Source organism: Cetorhinus maximus, chromosome 17, assembly GCF_964194155.1.
Source record: "Cetorhinus maximus chromosome 17, sCetMax3.hap1.1, whole genome shotgun sequence".
Lineage (NCBI taxonomy): Eukaryota > Metazoa > Chordata > Chondrichthyes > Lamniformes > Cetorhinidae > Cetorhinus > Cetorhinus maximus.
This window is the reverse complement of record NC_135895.1, coordinates 87683649-87703530: the sequence shown is the minus strand read 5'-3', so window position 1 is coordinate 87703530 and position 19882 is coordinate 87683649. Positions and strand designations below refer to the sequence as shown.

General features: G+C 42.3%; 1 protein-coding gene across 3 annotated transcripts in view; it reads right to left on the bottom strand.

The window, feature by feature from the left end:
* Nucleotides 1-19882, bottom strand: part of brinp2 (bone morphogenetic protein/retinoic acid inducible neural-specific 2) — a 194011-nt gene that overhangs the window by 15468 nt on the left and 158661 nt on the right. For all 3 annotated transcript variants that reach the window (XM_078561556.1, XM_078561555.1, XM_078561557.1), the window contains exon 7: nucleotides 18744-18966. In XM_078561556.1, coding sequence (XP_078417682.1) covers nucleotides 18744-18966 — 223 coding nt within the window. The remainder of the gene's footprint in view (nucleotides 1-18743; nucleotides 18967-19882) is intronic.

Genomic DNA, 19882 nt, shown 5'->3' with positions numbered 1-19882 from the left:
TTTTACCCAATAAATCTTAGCCATCTCTCTCCTCACACCTAAAATTGGGTTTAAGATTTTTGTTTTGGACTGGAATATTGCCTTCAAATTATGGAATTCAATTGTGTTATGAACGCAGAGGATCTTTTACAATGAGATCACTAATTAACTCTGCCTCATTGCACAATACCAGATCTCAAATAGCTTTATCCTTAATTAAAAACAAAAAACTGCGGATGCTGGAAATCCAAAACAAAAACAGAATTACCTGGAAAGACTCAGCAGGTACCAGACCTGCCGAGTTTTTCCAGGTAATTCTGTTTTTGTTTTATCCTTAATTAGTTCCACAATGTATTGTTTCAGGAAACTATTGTGAAAACATTCCACAAACTCATCTTTCATACAGCCTTTGTCAATTTGATTGTTCCACTCTATCGGAAAATTAAAGACCCCCCACATTCATAAATTGCCTTTGTTACAAGCTCCAATTATTTATTTGCTTAACGTTCTGTCCAACAGTATAATCACTATAACTACTATTGTGGGGGGCGGGGTAGGGGGGCTATAAGACTACTCCCATCAGCCCTAGTTACCTCCTAATTTTCACCCAAACTGATTTTACTTTCTGATCTTCTGAGCCAAGATTCTTTCCCATTAGTGTCCTTACATCATCCTCCTTTTCCATTCTGCCTACCTTCTTATAATCTGAAAAGGAAGAATGTGCAGGGCTATGGGGAGAAGCCAGGGGAATGGCACTAGGTGAACTGCTTCTTCAGAGAGAGAGCACAAGCATGACAGGCCGAATGGTCTCCTTCTTGCTGTAACCGTTCTATAATTATTTCCAAAACTCAATCGCCTTGTAACCATGTCTTTGTAAGGGCACTTAGATCTAAACCATTTATCTCGATTTGTGTCATAAGTTAATCTATTTTATTAAGAATGCTTGGCATTCAGATTAAGAGCATTTCATTTTATTTCTTTATGCATGGATCTTATTCGTTGATGCACATTTAGTGTTAACCTTTCTGTCCCTTCCTCTCTGCTTTTCTTTACCCAAATCATTTTCTCTTTAGACTTCTAAATTTCCCTTCACCTGACTCATCTTCCCCCTTTTAGTTTAAAGCCTTATCCACATGATTCACATTGCAAAGCAGTTATTATAGCACATATGGTGTCTAAACTCCAGAGGTGAGTGCCAATAGCAATACACCAGCTCCAGCAATCTTCTTGAAGGGGTGGGTTTCAAAGCTTGGGAGAGACCCTTGCTCCTGCTTTCAACCTGGACACCTTCATCACTGCAATGTCAAACAGGTAGGTTCTGCATGGAGTTAAAAGTCAGCAAAGATCAGCCCTGTTAGATAGGATCGAAGGAGGTGAGTACGTCTTGCCTTTAGCATTTGATCTTTGTAACTGGGGAGTGCAGTGGTGGAGGAAATCTGCTGGGACAGTATTTTGGCCAGCAACCAGCACATACAAAGCCTAAAGCTCAAACTCGTATGCACAGACACACTCAGAGGTAGACATACAAACACACAGTTAAGACAAACACACAGTCAAACACTCAAACACACACACACACATACACACACACCCAGACGCACACACACATTCAGTTACAAGATGCTAATAGTGAGGTGGAACACACTGATATTGAGCTGGAACACACTGATAGTGAGGTGGAATGCACTGATAGTGAGACAGGAAACATTGATAGTGTAGTGGAACATGTTGATAGTGAGGTAGGACACACTGATAGTGAGGTAGGACACACTGATAGTGAGGTAGGACACACTGATAGTGAGGTAGGACACACTGATAGTGAGGTAGGACACACTGATAATGAAGTAGGACACACTGATAATGAGGTAGGACACACTGATAATGAGGTAGGACACACTGATATTGAGGTGAAATGCACTGATAGTGAGACAGGAAACATTGATAGTGTGGTGTTGATAGTGAGGTGGAACACATTGAGAGTGAGGGTACACATTGAGCGTCTAGAGGTAGAAAGATAACGCAGATGTAAGCCTGGCTGGAGAAATGGTACAGGAGGGAGGGCTTTAGATTCCTGGGACATTGGGACTAGTTCTGGGGGTGGTGGGCTCAATACAAGTCAAAAGGGCTGCACCCCAACAGAGCTGGGATCAATGTCCTCACAGGGCAGTTTGCTTGTGCTGTTGGGGAGGATTTAAATTAACTTGGCAGGTGATGGGAACCAGGATGTAAAAATAAAGATGCACAAATTTTTGGGAGGGACAGATAGCGCTACAGTAAGAAATAGTAAGGTCTTTGGTGGGGTCAGAATAAAAGGGAATGCATTAAGGTCAAGGTTAGGCTTAGTGTGCATATATGTATACATACAAATAGAATCACAGAATTATTACAACACAGAAGGCGGCCTTTCAGGCTGTCATATCTGCATGGGCTCTCAGAATGAGCAATGAACCTAGTGCTATTCCCCTGCCTTCTGCCAGTAGCCCTGCACATTCTTCATGATAATCAAATTCCCTCTTCCCCAAGGAAAACAGTCACAACTTCTCCAATCTATCAACGTAAATGGAGTTCCTCATTCCTGGAACCGTTCTCGTGAATCTTTTCTGCCTTCATATTTTTCCTAAAGTGTGGCACCCAGAACTGAATGCAATGCTCCAGTTGAGGCCAAACCAGTGTCTTATACAAGTTCGGCATAACCTCCTCACTCTTGTACTCTATGCCCCTATTAATAAAGCTCAGGATACTATATGCTTTATTAGCCACTTTCCCAACCTGTCACCTTCAATGACTTACGTACATATATACCCAGGTCCCTCTGTTCCTGCACCCACTTTAGAAATGTACCCTTTATTTTATATGTCTCTCCATGTTCTTCCTATCTAAACGAATCCCTTCACACTTCTCTGCACTGAATTTCATCTGCCTCTTGGCCACCCACTCCACCAACTTGTCTATGTCCTTTTGAAGTTCTACAATATCCTCCTCACAGTGCACAATGTTTCAAGTTTTGTATCATGACAATTTGATAAATACGTTGGCAATCTGCAAGTGCAGAGAATCACATAGGAGTATAATGTTGTGGTGATAATGGAGGCTGGTTCAAAGAAGGATAGGACTGGCTATTAATTATTCCTGGATAAAAGGTGTTCAGGAAAGATTGTGAAGGAAAGAAAGGAGGAGTGGTGACTGTCTTCATTAAGAAGAATATTACAGTACTGGAGAGAGTGGATGTCCTGGAGGGATCAAGAGCGGAATCTATTTGGATAGAGCTAAGAAAAATATTGAGGCACCATTACCTTATATTATATTATATTCTTACATTGCTGGATAGGGGGGGGGGTGGTGAAGTTTAGGAGAATGGGGCACAGTGTCAGAATATGGGGTATGCCATTTAAAGTTAAGATGAGGAGGAGATTCTTCACTCAGAAGATGGTGAATCTTTGGAATTCTCTATCCCAGAGGGCTGTGGAGGCTCAGTCATTGAATATGTCTGAGACTGAAATCAATAAATTTCTACACATTAAAGACATCAAGAGACATGGGGATAGTGTAGGAAAATGGCATTGAGGTAGAAGGTCAGCCATGATCCAGTTGAATGGGAGAGCAGGCTCAAGGGGTCAGATGGCCTACTCCTGCCCCTTTATTCCTATTACAATGCTGGATATGTTCTATAAACCGCCAAATATTGGGAAGGATATAAGTAAGAAAATTTGTAGGGAAATTACAATGAGATGAACCAATTATACAGTAGTGATAATGGGGGCTTTAATAGTCCTAATATAAACTGGGACAGTAATAGTGTAAAGGGCAGAGAGGGGGGAGAGTTTTTGAAGTGTTTTTCTCTATCAGTATTTTTCTTGCCCAATGAGGAAGGAGACATTGCTGAATCTGGTTCTGGGAAATGAGGTGTGTCAAGTGGATCAAGTGTCAATCGGGGAACATTTATGGGACAATGATCATAGTATCAGAAGGTTTAGGTTAGGTGTGGAAAAGGACAAGGAGCAATCTCGAGTAAAATACTTGAATGCTGGAGATCCAATTTCAGTGCGTAAAAACAAATGTGGCCCAGATAAATTTTAACGGAACAATCAGCTGCCTTTAAAGAGGAGACAGTTTGGGTACAGTCAAAGTACATTCCCACGAGGGAAGAATTAGGACAAGCAAAACCAGAGCTCACTGAATGACAAAAGAGATAGACGGTGAGATGAAGCAGAAAAAGGCTACATATGACACATGTCAGGTTGATAATATAGAAAGTTCAGAGGGAAGTGAAAAGGAAATGAGAGAGGCAAAGAGAAAGTGTGAGAAGAGACTGGCAGTTAACATAAAAGTGAATCCAAAAGTCTTCCATAGACTTATAAATAGTGAAAGGATAGTGAGATGAAGAATAGGGCTGATTAGGGACAAAAAAGGAAGATCTATGCATGAAGGCAGAAGACATGGACAAGGTGCTAAATGAGTACTTTGCATTTGCCTTTACCAAGGAAGAAGATGCTGCCTAAGTCATATTGAAAGAGGAGGTAGTTGAGACGCAGGATGGGCCAAAAATTGATAAAGTGGAGGTACAAGAAAGGCTGGCTGTATATTTAAAGTTGACCAGATATGATGTATCTGAGGATACTGAGAGAGATAAGGAAGGAAATGGCGGTGGCATTGGCCATAAACTTCCAATTATCCTTAGACTCATGGGTGAGACCAGAGGACTGGAGAATTGCAAAAGTTACATCCTTGTTCAGAAAAGGTGTAAGGATAAATCCAGCAATGACAGACTAGTAAACTTAACCTCCATGGTGGGAAAGCTATTAGAAACAATAATCTTGGACGAAATTAACAGTCACTTGGACAAGTGTGGATTAATTAAAGAAAACCATCATGGACTTGGTAAAGGCAAATCATATTTAACTAACTTGATTGAGTTTCTTGATGAGGTAACAGAAAGGGTTGATGAGAGTAATGTGGTTGCTGTAGCATACATGGGCTTTCAAAAGGCGTTTGATAAAGTGCCACATAATAGACTTGCCAGCAAAGTTGAAACTGAAGGAATAAAAGAGACAGTAGCAGCATGGATACAAAATTGGCTGAGTGACAGGAAACAGAGTAGTGGTGAACGGTTGTTTTTTGGACTGGAGAAAAGTTCATAGCAGGGTCTCCAACAATTGGTGCCAGGACCACTGCTTCTCTTGATATATATTCATGACCTAGACTTCAGGGGACAATTTCAAAAGTTGCAAATGACACAAAACATGGAAGTATTGTGAACTGTAGGAAGATAATGATACACTTCAAGAGCGCATAGACAGGCTGATGGAATGGATGGATGTGGCCGATGAAAACTAAGGCAGAGAAGTGTGAGGTGATAAATTTTGGTCCGAATAATGAGGAGAGGCATTATAAAGTAAAGGGTACAATTCTAAAGGGGAAACATGAACAGCAGCATCTAGAGGTGATACAAACCATACATCATTAAAATTAAAATAGCATGATTTTACAATAGGTATAATTCAAATTTATAAGTTTAATAGTCTGGTTATGAAATAATACTGTGGTGTTTAATTGAAGGAATTACAGAGAGTATAGAGCTGCAGAACGGGGCACTAAGATAAGGAGATGAGCACCATCCACAGCGTGTGACTGAGTGTAGGGCACAGGTGACCAGGTAGCCAAAAGAAAAGCAATGAGATATTAAAAAGCAATACTCCAAAAACAAAATGCTCAAAATAAACCTTAACCTTTTCATAGAGACATAGAATCTATGTTATAGAAAGAAGCCATTCAAGCTCATGATGAATGTGCTGACTCATTGCTAGAGTAATCCAAATTAATCCTACTGCCCTGCTTTCTCCCCGTAGCATTGTATCTTTCTCTGCTTCAAATATTTACTCAATTTTCTTTTAAAAGGTTTCTGCTTCAACCACTCCCTGTGGCAAAGCATTCCATGCTCCAGCAATTCTGTGCGTAAAGACATTATGCTTCATCTCTTTCTACTCTTTCTCTGTCACTATTTTAAATTGACGACCTCTGGTCATTGACTTCTCAACCAAAGGAAATAGTCTTTCCCTATTCGATCTATCAAAACCCTTCAAGATCTTAAAACAGAAGTTTAATAGTTCACTCTTTGCCCTCTCTGCTCCAGGGGATTTAGTTCCAGTGTCTCAAGTCTCTTCTCATAGCTCCAGTTTCTCACCCCTCTATCACTCCACCTGGGTCATTGTGCACCACATGCTCACTGTATGCATCAGTTGTGCTCAGTTGGTAGCACTCTTGTCTCTAAGAGAGTAAGTTGTGGGTTCAAGTACCATCCCTGGACTTGAACATAAAAACCAAGGCTGACATTTCAGTGCAGTACTGTCACAGGTGCTGTCTTTTGGATGAGATGTTAAACTGCAGCCCCATCTCTCCTCTCTTGGTGGATGCAAAAATTCTGGTGGCACTGTTGAAAAGAGGAGCACGGGAGCTATTCCTGGTGCCCTGGTCAATATTTATCCTCCAACTAACATCTGTTTCTAGGACTTTGCTGCGGGAAAACTGGCTGCTGTGTTTCCTATATGGCTAGACTTCAAAAGTACTTAATTGTCTGTAAGGTACTTTGGGATGTCCTGTGGTCATGAATGGTGCTATAAAAATGTAAGTCTTTCTTTCTCATTTTGACTTTAATGCCTTTCCTATAATGGAGTGCCCAAAACTACACAGAGTAGCATAGCTTTATCCTTGCTCTTTTTCTCAATCACCATAAGCTGCTATTTGTAAATCCAAATTGTTTTTTTTTTATGGTTTTATCCTTCTACACTTGCGCACTCATATTCCTGGCAGCTGTCCCTGTGTTTTCTGCCATCTCAAATTCCCTGGCCCAACCTTCTGAGGATTCCAAAGATTGTACCTCCATTTTGGGTTAGAGGGCATAGGCCAGAGACTCTTACCTGTGGCCTTTCTCATCCTGTTACTTTCATTTTAATTTATTTGCTCACGGAATGTGGCCATCGCTGGCTAGGTCAGCATTTATTGCCCATAGTCTAATTGCCCTTAACAAGGTGGTGGTGAGCTGCCATCTTGAACTGCTGTAGTCCATGTGGTGTAGGTACACCCGCAGTGCTGTTAGATTATGGGCTGCCTTCTCCTCGCAGTGCATTTTGCTGATACCTCTTACCTCATCTGGCCTGGTAAGGTCATTAAAATGTTTGCATTACTGAGTCAACATGATGCCCTACCACCCTCCTGGTAAAGCAGCTGTAATGTGGTCCTCACCTATAGGTCCTGTGCCTCTCTGACGCAAACAATGTGGTCTCCGCTGCCTTGCATCACGGCATTGTTTTTTTTTGTTGAATGGGGTTCAGGATGAAGTGGGGAGGATGAGTCCTGGGGCTCCCTGTCCTGGTGAAAGTCTTACTTACCTTCTTGAAATAAGTAGGTGGAAGCAGCACTGGCAGAAAGAAAATTGATGGTGCAACACCTTTAAGTTGCTGCAAGCCTTTAAATCCTGTATCAGAATTCGAATTTCGGTCCCTTAAGTAGCAAATTCTGAGTAAGAGATAGCGCAGTATCCAAGAGTTCACCAAGGATGTTAAAACTAGGTCCAACAACAACAGCTTGCATTTATATAGTACCTTTAACACAGTAAAAAAAGACCTAAGGCACTTCACAGGAGCATTATCAGACAAGATTTCCTACCATGCCACATTCGGATAGATGGTCAAAAGCTTGGTCAAAGAGTGTAGGTCTTACGGAGCAACTTAAAGGAGGAGAGAGGGGCAGAAAGGCAGAGAGGTTTAGGGAGGGAATTCCAGAGTCTAGGGCCTAGACAGCTGAAGATATTTCTGCTAATGGTGAAGTGATGAAAGTCAAGAATGCACGAGAGAGATTTCAGATGCACAGAGATTTCAGAAGGTTGAAGGATTGGCGGATGATACAGAGGCAAGGAGGGGGTGAGTCCGCGGATAGATTTGAACATGAGGATGAAAATTTTAAAATTAAGCCATTGCTGAACCGGGAGCCAATGTAGGTCAGCAATCATGGGGGTCTTTGATGGCTGTGACCTGGCGTGAGTTAGATTACAGGCAGCAGAGCTTTGTATGAACTTAAGTTTATGGAGGTTAGAGGGTGCGAGGCCAGCCTGGAGAACATTGCAATACTCAGGCTAGAGGTCACAAAGACATGGATGAGGATTCCAAATTTGATAGAGCTAAACTTCTTCTCATAAAGTCTGGGGTTAGGAGGGGGTGTGTGCAGGGTTCACACCCTGGTTCACACTTTAACCGCAAGGTTTACACTACAATAGGAAGCCCTTCTGGGAACTTCCAAAATGGATGATAAGAGAAAACTAAAAGAGAAGTGTAGTGTTCAATTGTTCTGTGTTTGATTATGTGAGTCTGTTTACAATTGATGCTCACTTTGCTTGATTGGTTAAGCCTGTTTGTGGACTCAGGGAAAAGAAACAAAGAGAAAGCGAAAGGGGCCGGAAACTGCAAGAAGCATGAGACAGAGCAGGCATTGTAAAACACTGTAAATAAAACCTGTTTGACACATAATAACTAGTGTAATCTCTGCATTGCTCTGAAATATATTAAATATACAACAAGAAGGGAGCAAAAGTCCCATTCTGGGCCAGACTTTGCTAGAACGGGACTTCTAATGGCATCCGCCATTAGTTAGATTTGCTCCTGCAGGTTTCAGATCAAAACATTTTTGCCATAAAATTGCTGAAAGTGCAAGTTGATAATGGCAGAATGAGGAAAACTGGGCAGCCGGAAGCTGCAGAGTGAGCAGGGTGACCAACTGCCGTCTCCTTTACCAATGTGATGTACAGAGTGGGAAATATGCAGCACAAGGACTGAGAAGGAAGGTGAATTAAAGGTTGTGAATTTAATAGCAAATCAGGTACAGGAAGAAAAACGAAGTGTGAAGAAAGGTTGGAGAGGAAAAAGGGACGGAAAGGAAAAAAATTAAAATTTGACACTTTAAAACCTACCTAAAAAGATCAAAAACCTGACAGAATAAGACTCCACACCCTCAATAGTTAATTTTCAATGCTAGAGAGGCTGATTGGTGGTCATTAACAATTATAATGTTGTTAAAAGGGTACTTCTGCTAATTACTAATCCTATTTATCTGTGGTATGTTTATTCATACCTACCATATTCATACAGCAACCTCACACCACTCAATCTATTTCAATGGTGAGGCAGGCATTTTTCTGAAACGAATACCACTGCAGTACAGATTGAACAGTAACTTTTATATATACACATTTAACAAAGTCTCTGCTCCTTTCCTGACGTGGTTATAACATTTATACACAAATAACAGTGAATGCTTCATCATTATCTTGACATCAAATTTTGTCCTACCATGTAAAACCTGCCAGGCAAAAGTAAAAGTGTGTAATAAAACATTAACAGGTGTTTAATAATGTGTTCAGGGAGGAATATAGTAAGGAGTATTTAGCACTGTAAGTCAGTCATACATAGCAAATAAGTGGTTAGGGATGATGTCAAAGATAAAAGCGGTGGAATAGTTGAGAATTAAATCAAAAAGAGTAGAATCACTTCGGTATTACTTTTTGGAAATGTTCACAAGGGAAGACATGGAAACATTGAGGATGGTGCACTTGATAAATTGCCTGGGCCAGGCACTGAAGGAAACTTATGGAAGATACTCGCAAGAGTAATGAAGGGTTAGCTCAGTTGTAAAAGGCTCTTCAGGGTTGAAGCAATCAACTATAAGCACCTGTATCTACATATGGGACAAAAGGTAGCCTAGGCAAGTGCGGGCCATTAGCTTGACCTCAAAAATCACAAAAGGAGCCCAACAAACGTAGAGTGATAGCTTAGTATTTAAACGTTGGCAGGCAGTGAGGAGATGAAAGTTCCACTTTGATGAATCTCAAAATTTTTGACGGTGCCAGAAATGAATTAGATCTGGAAATCCCTTTGACTGAATTCTGCATAAAAGGCTCTGACTGAAACAGAAATCTGAAGGAATCTCACATAGAATGTGGAACCGGATCAGTGTCAGACTAGGGGAGGGGTGGAGTAGGGAATCACTGGAGTCATCATTACTGGGCTGCTGAGTTACATCGGCTGGTTTCTGGAGTTACTGGGCTGTTTGAGCCAAAGTATCAGATGAGCCTCTTTGTTTTTGTACTAACCTTGACTTCTTCTTATGCTCCACAATGGTAGATGGTGAAATTTGAATTCAATAAAAATCTGATGATGACCATGAAACTCCGGCAAGCTAGTTAAACTCGATTTTTCCTTAATGAATCCATACTGGCTTTCCTTAGTTATCCCGCACCTGTCTAAGTGACTACTGATTTTGTTGTGAACTATAGGCCAGAATTTTCAGCTCGGTGAGCGGGGGCGGGGCCCGCTCGCCGAGGCATAAAATGACGCAGGGTGACCGTCGGGCGTGCGTCCCGACATCACCGCGCGTCATTTAGATTTTCAGTTCGGCGGGCACACAGCCGAAACTGTCAAATGCCTATTAAGGCTATTTAAAAACTAATTAAACAAATAAACTGAGCTGCCTGTCAAACCTTAAGGTTGGCGGGCAGGTGAAGAGCCCAAGCAGCCTTTGCATTTTTCATGGAACCTCATCCACGGGTGGGATGAGATTTCATGAAGTGTTTGTAAATCGAATAAAATTTTTTAAGACTATCACATGACAGGACATGTCTTAAAATTTTTTCCTTTCTTTATTTAGATTTTTAAAACTTAAACCAATCTCCCTGAGGCACCTTTGTTTCTGCACTCCCAACTCAGGAACACGCACCCCCCTCCCACCCGCACTGGGAGCGCTCAGTGCTCCCGGTGCACATTGCGTCGAGTGGGCCTTAATTGGCCCGCCCATGTAAAATGGCGGTGCGGACCCGATCGGGTCCGCACCCTACCCTGCTCGCCCCCACACGCCCCTGCACATACCCCCCAATGGGGGGAAAATTCTCTCCATAGTTTCCAGAAGTTTCCCTACCACTGAAGCCAAACTGACTGGTGTGTAGTTGCCGCCCTTACCCTTGCACCCCTTTTTGAACAAGGATGTAACATTTGCAACTCACCAGTCCTCCTCCACCACTCCCGTATCTAAGGAAGACTAGAAGATTATCACAAGTGCCTCTGAAATTTCCAGTCTCACCTCCCTCTGTATCCTTGGGTGCATCTCATCCGGTCCTGGTACCTTATCCATTTTAAGTAAAGATAGCCTTTCTAATACCTCCTCCTTCTCTATTGTAAATTCCTCGAGTGCACCAGTTACCTTCTCTCTCACCTCAGCCTGGGTAGCATCCTCTTCCTTTTAAAGACAGCTGCAAAGTACTCGTTTAATACCTCCACTAATTCTCTGGCCTCCACATGCAAGTCTCCTCTTTTATCCCTAATTGGCCCTACATTTTTTTTTAACCACCCTTTTATTATTTACATACTTATAGAAGACCTCAGGATTCCCTTTCATGTTAGCTGCTAGTCTCTTTTCATGCTCTCTCCTTGCTTCTCTGATTAGTTTTTTCACTTCCCGCCTGGGCCTTCTATATTCAGCTTGGTTCTCCATTGTATTTTCTACTTGACATCTGTCACACGCGTACTTCTTCCTTTTCATCTTCACCTCTATCTCTCCCATCATTCAGGGTGTTCTAGAATTATTTGTCCTACCTTTCCCCTTGACATTGCCTGCAATGCTATCTCTTTGAAGGTAGCCCATTGTTCGGCCACCATCTTTTCTGCCAACATTTGATTCCTCTTCAGTCAACTCAGATGCATTCTCATCCCATCGAAGTTGGCTTTCCCCCAATTAATTATCCCTGCCCTGGATTTCTCCTTGTCCTTCTTTTATGGCCAACCTAAACCTAAAGATACAATGGTCACTGTCCCCTAAATGCTCTCCCACTGTTATTTGATCCACTTGGGCCAACTCATTCCCCAGAACCAGGTCCAACAGTGCCTGCCCTCGCGTTGGACTGGAAACATACTGCTGCTGTCGTAAAAACTCATCTGGTTCACTAATGTCCTTTAGGGAAGGAAATCTGCCATCCTTACCCGGTCTGGCCTACATGTGACTCCAGACCCACAGCAATGTGGTTGGCTCTCAACTTCCCTCTGAACAAAGGCAATTAGGGATGGGCAATAAATGCTGGCCTAGCTAGCAATGCCCACATGAATATTTTAAAAAAACCTTATTCACTTAGCCCTCAATTTACCTCAATATTGTAAGAATGGAATGAGATAGATACACCCCTCACACAGTGCCAGGTGGACTCAATCCTATTATTATATGATTAACTTTCTGAAGCATTGTTATGGTCGCTTCTCACACATCCCTCAGACAGATTAACAGTTCAATGGAGGCTTTTGTACAAAGGTTGAGTGAAATTTCTCAACATCATTTGCAAAATTTCCATGTAATTTTTACTTTTCTTTTATTCCTGAATGAAATCCCTAGCCAGAGAGAATTCAAATAAATTCCAGCTGTCTACTTTCAGGAGATGGTGTCATTGAGGCAGTTGGAAATATTAAGCAGCAGTTAGGCTAGCTCTTGTTCTTGCCTACAGCAAGTGCACTATTGGATGGATAGAAGGAAGCTTTCCACTTCCAACTGGGAAATTTACAGAGTGCATGTGGTCATGCATTACAATCAATAGGGAGGAAGGGTTGGCTCCAGGAATCAGTGCAAACAAAATGAATTATTCACCAGTAAGCAAAGTTTCTGCTGAAAACTGGTTTCTTAACCTGCCTGCCACTACATAATTAGCCTGATTATAATTATAACTGTACATCTGGTAATCAATTAACAGAGAATACAGGGAATACACTCGCTGTACTACCCAATAGTGAATAGGTACATTGAATAGGTAAATTGAATACATACCTTCTCATATGTGGCTAGAGATAAGGAGTACCACCTGCATTGCTCAAGTGGTGAGCAATTATCTAGGTAGAATGTTTGCTTAGAAGTGTCTACTTGGCATGATGTGGGATTGGCAGACATGATTGTGCTGCTGATTTGAAAGGAAACTGATGCCAATGTGTCACTGGCACAGGTTTCCCATCATGCCAGCTCCACATTATTTACTGTCAGCGATACCTCCATCTGCGTTGAAAGCTCAGGATTAAACTTTTAATATACGCTGAGTGTTTAGCAGGAAGTTGGGTTCAAATTTACTCTGAAGCATGCTGACAGCAGTGGTGATGAAGGGCATGGGAAGCTAGACTAGTGTCAGAGCACCTCTTCCAGGGGCCCTCACAGTGCCTGTAGTAAATTCAGTTCTTAAGCACTTTTGTGTTGATACAAGGCCAGAACCACTTTGCTTTGGTGCAAAGTAACACAGTAGGAGACCTCTGTTGCTGCCCCACTATGTAATCAGCCAATGTGAAGTGGAGTTCTGAGGTGGTGAATGGGGGCTTTTTTAATGTTGTACTGAATGTTCAAGTAAGTTCCCCTGCCCAGGGATGGAAATATCTCGCAAAACAAGTTTTGTGTCTGATCAAGACAGCACTTCCTGACACAACCCTCAGAAAACATCTCAGTGCTATACATTACTTCAATCTTTGCTTCCAACATTCAAAATGAACATTTAGAGCAGGCTGCTGTGGACACTGTCTGCTGACAGTGGCTGCCAGGAAGTGATAACTTGCTTAAGCCACACGTAGAATACTGTGCACAGTGCTGCTCACCATATTACAAAAATGATATAGAGCCATTGGAGAAAGTGCAAAAATGATTTCTAATGCACCACAATGAGAGGGTACAGCTATCAGGAAACACTGAACAACCTGGGGCTCTCTCTCTTGGAAACAGGAGGCTGAGGGGTGACCTGTTATAGCTCTTTAATTACGAAAGGGGTTTATAAGGTGGATTTAGTATCTATATTAACTGCCCACTTTATGGGCAGAATCTTGCCCTTGGATGGCGAGCGGGCCCCATCGGCTTGGCGGCGGGCGGGCAGCCGACCCCCGCCACTGAAACGGGGCCTGCCGCCATTTTGAATGGGCGGGCCAATTAAGGCCCACCCAGCGGCCTGCCCGATGGGAAGCGCTGTGCGCTCCCTGTGCAGGGGGTGGAGAGAATCTCCATCTGCGAAAGAGCGCACTTCTCCCTGAGACAAAGTCCTGTCTCAGGGAGACCATGAGAGTCCGAAAAACTTTAAAAATACAAAAATTTAAAAATTATTAACATGTCCCCCTCATGTGACATTGTCACACGAGATGGGACATGTTAATATAGACCACATAAACTTTATTAATTTTTAAAAATACGGACATGAAACTTCATCCCGCCAGTGGATGAAGTTTCATCAATAATCTGGAGCCCACTGGGGCTCCTGGCCTGCCCACCAGCCTTAAGATTGGATGGGCAGGTCCCTTTAATTACTTTAATTAGCCTGTCAATGGCCTCAATTGGCCATTAACAGGTCAGCGAACAGACAGCTTATTTCGCTGTCTACCCGCCTTTCTAAAAATTTAAATGGCCCGGGATGATGTCAGGGATTCCTCCTGACGTCATCTCACGTCATTTTCCCCTCGGCGACTGGGCGCCGCCCCCAAATCGCCGAGGGGAAAGTCCCGGCCTATATGTCTCTCTTTTACTTTGGTTATTTGAAAACCTTCATGTTTCAAAGTATTTCCTCATCTAATTAGCTGGGCTGCAGTTTTAACAATAATCAATCCCCATAACATGACTCACACAAAGTCCTTACTTTTCCAGGCCTATGGCAGGTGTCATTTGTGGAAGAATCCAAAACTAGGGTCATAAATATAAGACAGTCACTAACAAATCCAATGAGGATTTCAGGAGAAACTTCTTTACCAAGAGATTGGTGAGAATGTGAAGCTTGCTACCACAAGGAGTAACTGAGGTTGATAGCATAGATGCAGTTGAGGAAAAGCTAGTTATGAATTTAAGGGAGAAAGGAATAGAAGGATATGCTGATAGGTTTAGGTAAAATTGGCAGGAGGAAGCTTGTACAGAGCATCAACACCAGCATAGGCTGAATGACCTGTTTCTGTGCCAAACATTCAACGTAATACTACAAACTGATCAGCTGTGCCAACTCCGACACAATTTTTCCATGTCCTCAGATTCTATCCCGAAGATGCTGACACTTCTCTGGTGCATGGTTCCTCAAACATTAAGCAACCTTCCAGTTTCACAATCAGGTGACAGTATTTCACGTGTGAGCTGAGGTGGTGGATGTTGGAGGGCACTTTCTAATTTACACTGGCAGATATGTTTGGATAGTGAATGGATTTGAGAGCCCTGGCTAATTTTCTGTCTCTGAACACAGTGAGCACTGATCCTAATTGCATAGGGTGAACAGCACAGGAACAGGCCATTCGGCCCAACCAGTCCATGTTGGTGTTTATGCTCTGCTCAATCCTCCTCCCATATTTCCTTACCCAAACTTTCCATCATAACGATCTAGCCCCTTCTCCGTCAAATGCATCTATGCTATATGCTTCATCCACTCCCCTTGTTAGCACACTCCACATTCTCATCACTCTTTGGGTAAAGAAGTTTCTTCTGAATTCCTTATTGGATTTCTTGAGCATCTTATATTTATAGCTTCTAATTATTCTCTTCCCCACAAGAAGAAATGTCCTTTCTGTATCCACTCTATCAAAATCTTTCATAATTTAAATACCTCCATTAAGTAACCCCTCAGCCTTTTTTTTTCAAGAGTAAAGAGATCTAGCCTGTCAATTCTTTCCTGATTTATATTGGTATCATCTTTGTAAATCTTCTCTGCCTTCTGTCCAGTGCTTCTATATCCTTTTTATAATATGGCGACCAGAACTGCATGCAGCACTCTAAGTGTGGTCTAACCAAGGTTCATTGCAGGTTTAGGACAACATCACTACTTTTCAATTCTATTCCTCTAGAAATGAAGCCTGGTGCTTGATTTCCATTTTCATGGCCCTGCTAACCTATGATGCAACTTTTAGTGATTGGTGTATTAATAGTCTGAAATCCCTTTGCTCTTCCATCCCATCTAGACTTGCACCTTCCAGGTAATAAGTGACCTCCCTATTCTTCCTACCAAAATGTACTACCTCACATTTACCTGTGTTGAACTTTATTTACCAATTATTCATCCATTCAGCATCTTTATTAATGTCCTCCTGTAATTTGTTGCAGTCCTTCATGTTGACTATCCTCCTGCAACTTGGTGTCATCCACAACGTTAGAAATTGTGTTTCGGATTCCAAAGTCCAAATCGTCAGCAGCCCCTGTTGAACACCACTTCCCACCTTCTGTCACTCTGATAAACTACTCTTTACCACCAATCTCTGCTTTCCATCTTGAAGTCGGCTGGCAATCCATTCCGCTACTTGTCCACTGATTTCACATTCTCTGACCTTATTCCTTAGTCTGTTACGAGGCACCTTATCAAAGGTCTTTTGAGAACCCATCTACGGCATTACCATTTCCTACACTCTCTGATATGTCCTCATAAAAATCAATTTGGATAGTCAAGCAAGATTTCCCTTTTTATGAAATCCATGCTGACCAGATTATTACATTTCTCTTCTCTAGCAGGGATTTCATTATTTTTCTAGCATGGTTGTTTAGCTGACTGATCTATAATTCTCTGGACATGTTCTGTACCTCTCCTTGAATATAGTAGTTACATTAGCTATCCGTCAGTGCTCTGACACTGCACCCTTTTCTAACAAATTATTAAATGTGAGTAGTAATTCCTCTGCTATCTCTTCCCTAGATAAAATATGTGGATGCAATCCATCTGTTTCAGAACTTTTATCCTTTTTGAGTTTGTTTAGTTTATTCAACACAGCCCATTTTTTAATATTAAATGCACTTATCAGCTAAAGCTCTCTGACTGGAAACTCTTTGAATTTAAACTGTTATTCTAACAGAAAAGTATTTATCAAACAAAAGCCGAAGCATTATCCATCTGTTTTTACATTTGGGGAATTACCATGGAAGTTTCAGTTACAATTCAGCTAGTGAAAATTTTCAAAGACACAATTTTTAATATTCTCCACTGTGACGGCCTTTAAACCAGAAGCAATAGTTAGGAAAATTTGTAATTTCTCTAAATATCTGTGGAATCTGCAATTGTTTTTAATAATGTTTGAAAAGGACTTCTAAGCATTTGCATCAATTGTAAAGGGATCAATTGTAATTTTCTTGGATAAACCAAAATACTAGTCCATGTAACTTGGCGACCCTTGACCTGGAAGCAATACCAATGGGAAGGAAGATAAGACAGAGCCTGTGTCACAAGATACAAAGGAGAGCTACAAAGAGATGAGCTGGAGGGTGAAGATGCTCAGCACACAGATGCAGACACAGAAAGAAAGGAAACAGAGACAGAAAGAGGAATAAAGAATTCACGTGAAGAGAAGCCAGCAAAGCTCTATGAAAAGATCAGTTTTCTGTTTGGCAGTAAGAAGAAAAATAAAAGTCTAGAAGCTCTTGGAGAAGCGATGTATGACTGAATCCTAAAGTGGTGTGAATAACTCAGGCATGTAAAAGAGCTGACAGTTTGTATCGGAGGACCAGACCATGAACGAGGTGTTGTTGTTTGGTCGGTTGAAAAGCAACTCTGGAAGGCTACACCATCAAGACTGATGTGACCTGAGTAAGAGAGGGTTGATAGATGTGTGCCGTGTCAGTGCTAACCACATGCAGGGATCTTGAATGGAATACTCCGGCCGGTGAATGTAACTCAAGGGCCAAATCGATTGACTTGGAAAGACTATGAGTTTGCACATGGTACTACATTTATGTGGGGAGTGATGTGGGTGCTTGTGATCTAGTAAGATATATCTTTTTTGTATCAAATATTTAAAGCAAAATTTATCTTTTTATTTGAAGTATCATTTACCTGATTCATGTTAAAGTAAAAATAACAAAAAGTGAAGTCTTGTTGGTAAAATTTCCACATTAGTTTGAGTTGGGGGGTGGGGATCATTCAGTAAATTTGGTTATTCTGGTTTATGCTTCCCCCACAAAGACTGTAACACCACCAATTCAGTAACTACACTCTTTATAGAGAGCCTGAGCATAGAGACCAGGAATTAGATTGACCCTTTCCCTCATTCAAGTGAGATCAGCAAGCTCGACAAACCAGCAAGCCTCATGTATTCCTAGGTAAACATTTAGCTTTTGCCTGTTAAATAGGTTTCTGTTGGAATGACAGTTTAAGTTGCAAGGAATTCCAGTCAGAGAGCTTTAGCTGATAACATACACATATAGGAACAGGAGTAGGCTATTCAGCCCCTCAATCCAGTTCTGCCAATAACATGTCACCATAGACACTGAAGAAGCAGGAAAATGTTTGCCGAATACTTTGATAGGTGCGGATTCTCATATAGCCTGGGTGCAAGCAAGGTTACATAGAGGTCAGTTAGAATAGATACTTCAGGAGTCAACAAGACTTGGCAAGCCTATCCCATCAAGCTCGAAACCTGTGATGTAGTAAATTCTTCATTAATACATTTTATCGTAAGTGTCTCAAGGATATGTGTAACTATTGCTAATGGTAGTTATTATTGTATATTTGTGATTGTTGGCAATGATAGCTATCATTGTATGCTTAATTCCCGTGAAAGCCAATCAACGCCTTCGAACTCCATTATATTGTGCAACATCATAGCCTTATAAATAAGAACATCCTCTCCGTAACATCAACCAGACATTCCCAATGGCTTTGCCATGTATTATACCAATCACACGTCATACAATCTTTTCTCTCAGGTTTTAATAATGAATGCACAGAAGGGTATTTTAATTATTTCATGTTGTGTGTGAATATCCTGTACCTTTCTCTGGGGAGGACGAATTTCGGTTGTTTCTGGCAGCGCTTACTTAGGCTGAAGAGTTTGCGGACAGTCTTTTGCGCCTTGTTGAAGAGCACCTTCAGGCTGGCCTCCAGCTGCTCGTAGCGGTGCTGAAGACTGAAGTCCATCGTCCACAGCTGCAGGATGGTCGAAGAGTTCAGGAAATACTCAGTCGGCAACTTCTTCAGGAAAACCTTGAACTCATCTGCGTGAAGGGTCAGATAAAACACGAATTACACAAAGAGAAAGAGCCTGAGAAGAGAATGTGAAAGCACATGCACTCTGTGAATAAATGTACAGCTGTCCATGTTATTTCCAAAACTTGGGGAAGTTTCTGAGGGTTGAAATAAAGGAAATGTTCACCAAATGCCGGGACTTGCTGTCAGCATGGCTCAGTCATGAGAACTTCAGGACTGTGATCACGCCAGCTGGCAGCACTCTGGGGAGCCGACTCGTACATCAGCATTCACTGAGGAGTAACCTCAGAGTTTGTTCCCCTCTCCCCTCCACACCGCTCCTCCAAGAATGCCGCCAGCTATGGAAAAGAGCACAGCTGTTGTATGCCGCAGCTGGGATTCTTGCTAGAATAGGAGTCCCCGCCTGCCATATGTGGCAGTCGGACCCATGAGTTGCAGCAGCTTTCAGCTGGGAGTTATGGCAATGGAGGAAAGTGACTGGGTCAGGGAGGATATGGCAAGGGGAGGGAGACGGATGGGAGAGGAAGATAATGGCTAGGGATGGCGGGGAGATAGCTGGGAAGTGTGAAGGAGAGGGATGAGTAAAAAGGGAGATGGTTGGGAAGGAACGAGACACCTGGAGGAGGAGAGATGTCTGGGGGAGTAGAAAAATGTCTGGGGAAGGAGAGAGATGGCTGGGGAGGGGAGAAAAGGCTGAGGGAGATGCTGGGGGAGAAGAGAGATGCTGGGGGAGGTGACAGCCTGCTGGGGAACATAGGAGATGGTTGTGGGAGGAGGGAGATGGTTGGAAAAAGAGGGATACAGCTTAGGGTTGGGGTGGGTTGGAAGACAGCTGGGAGAGGTGGGAGATGGTTGGGAGGGGAGGGAGACATTGGTGAAGGAGGGCGATGGAGGTAGGTGGCTGGAGGAGGAGGGAGATGGCTG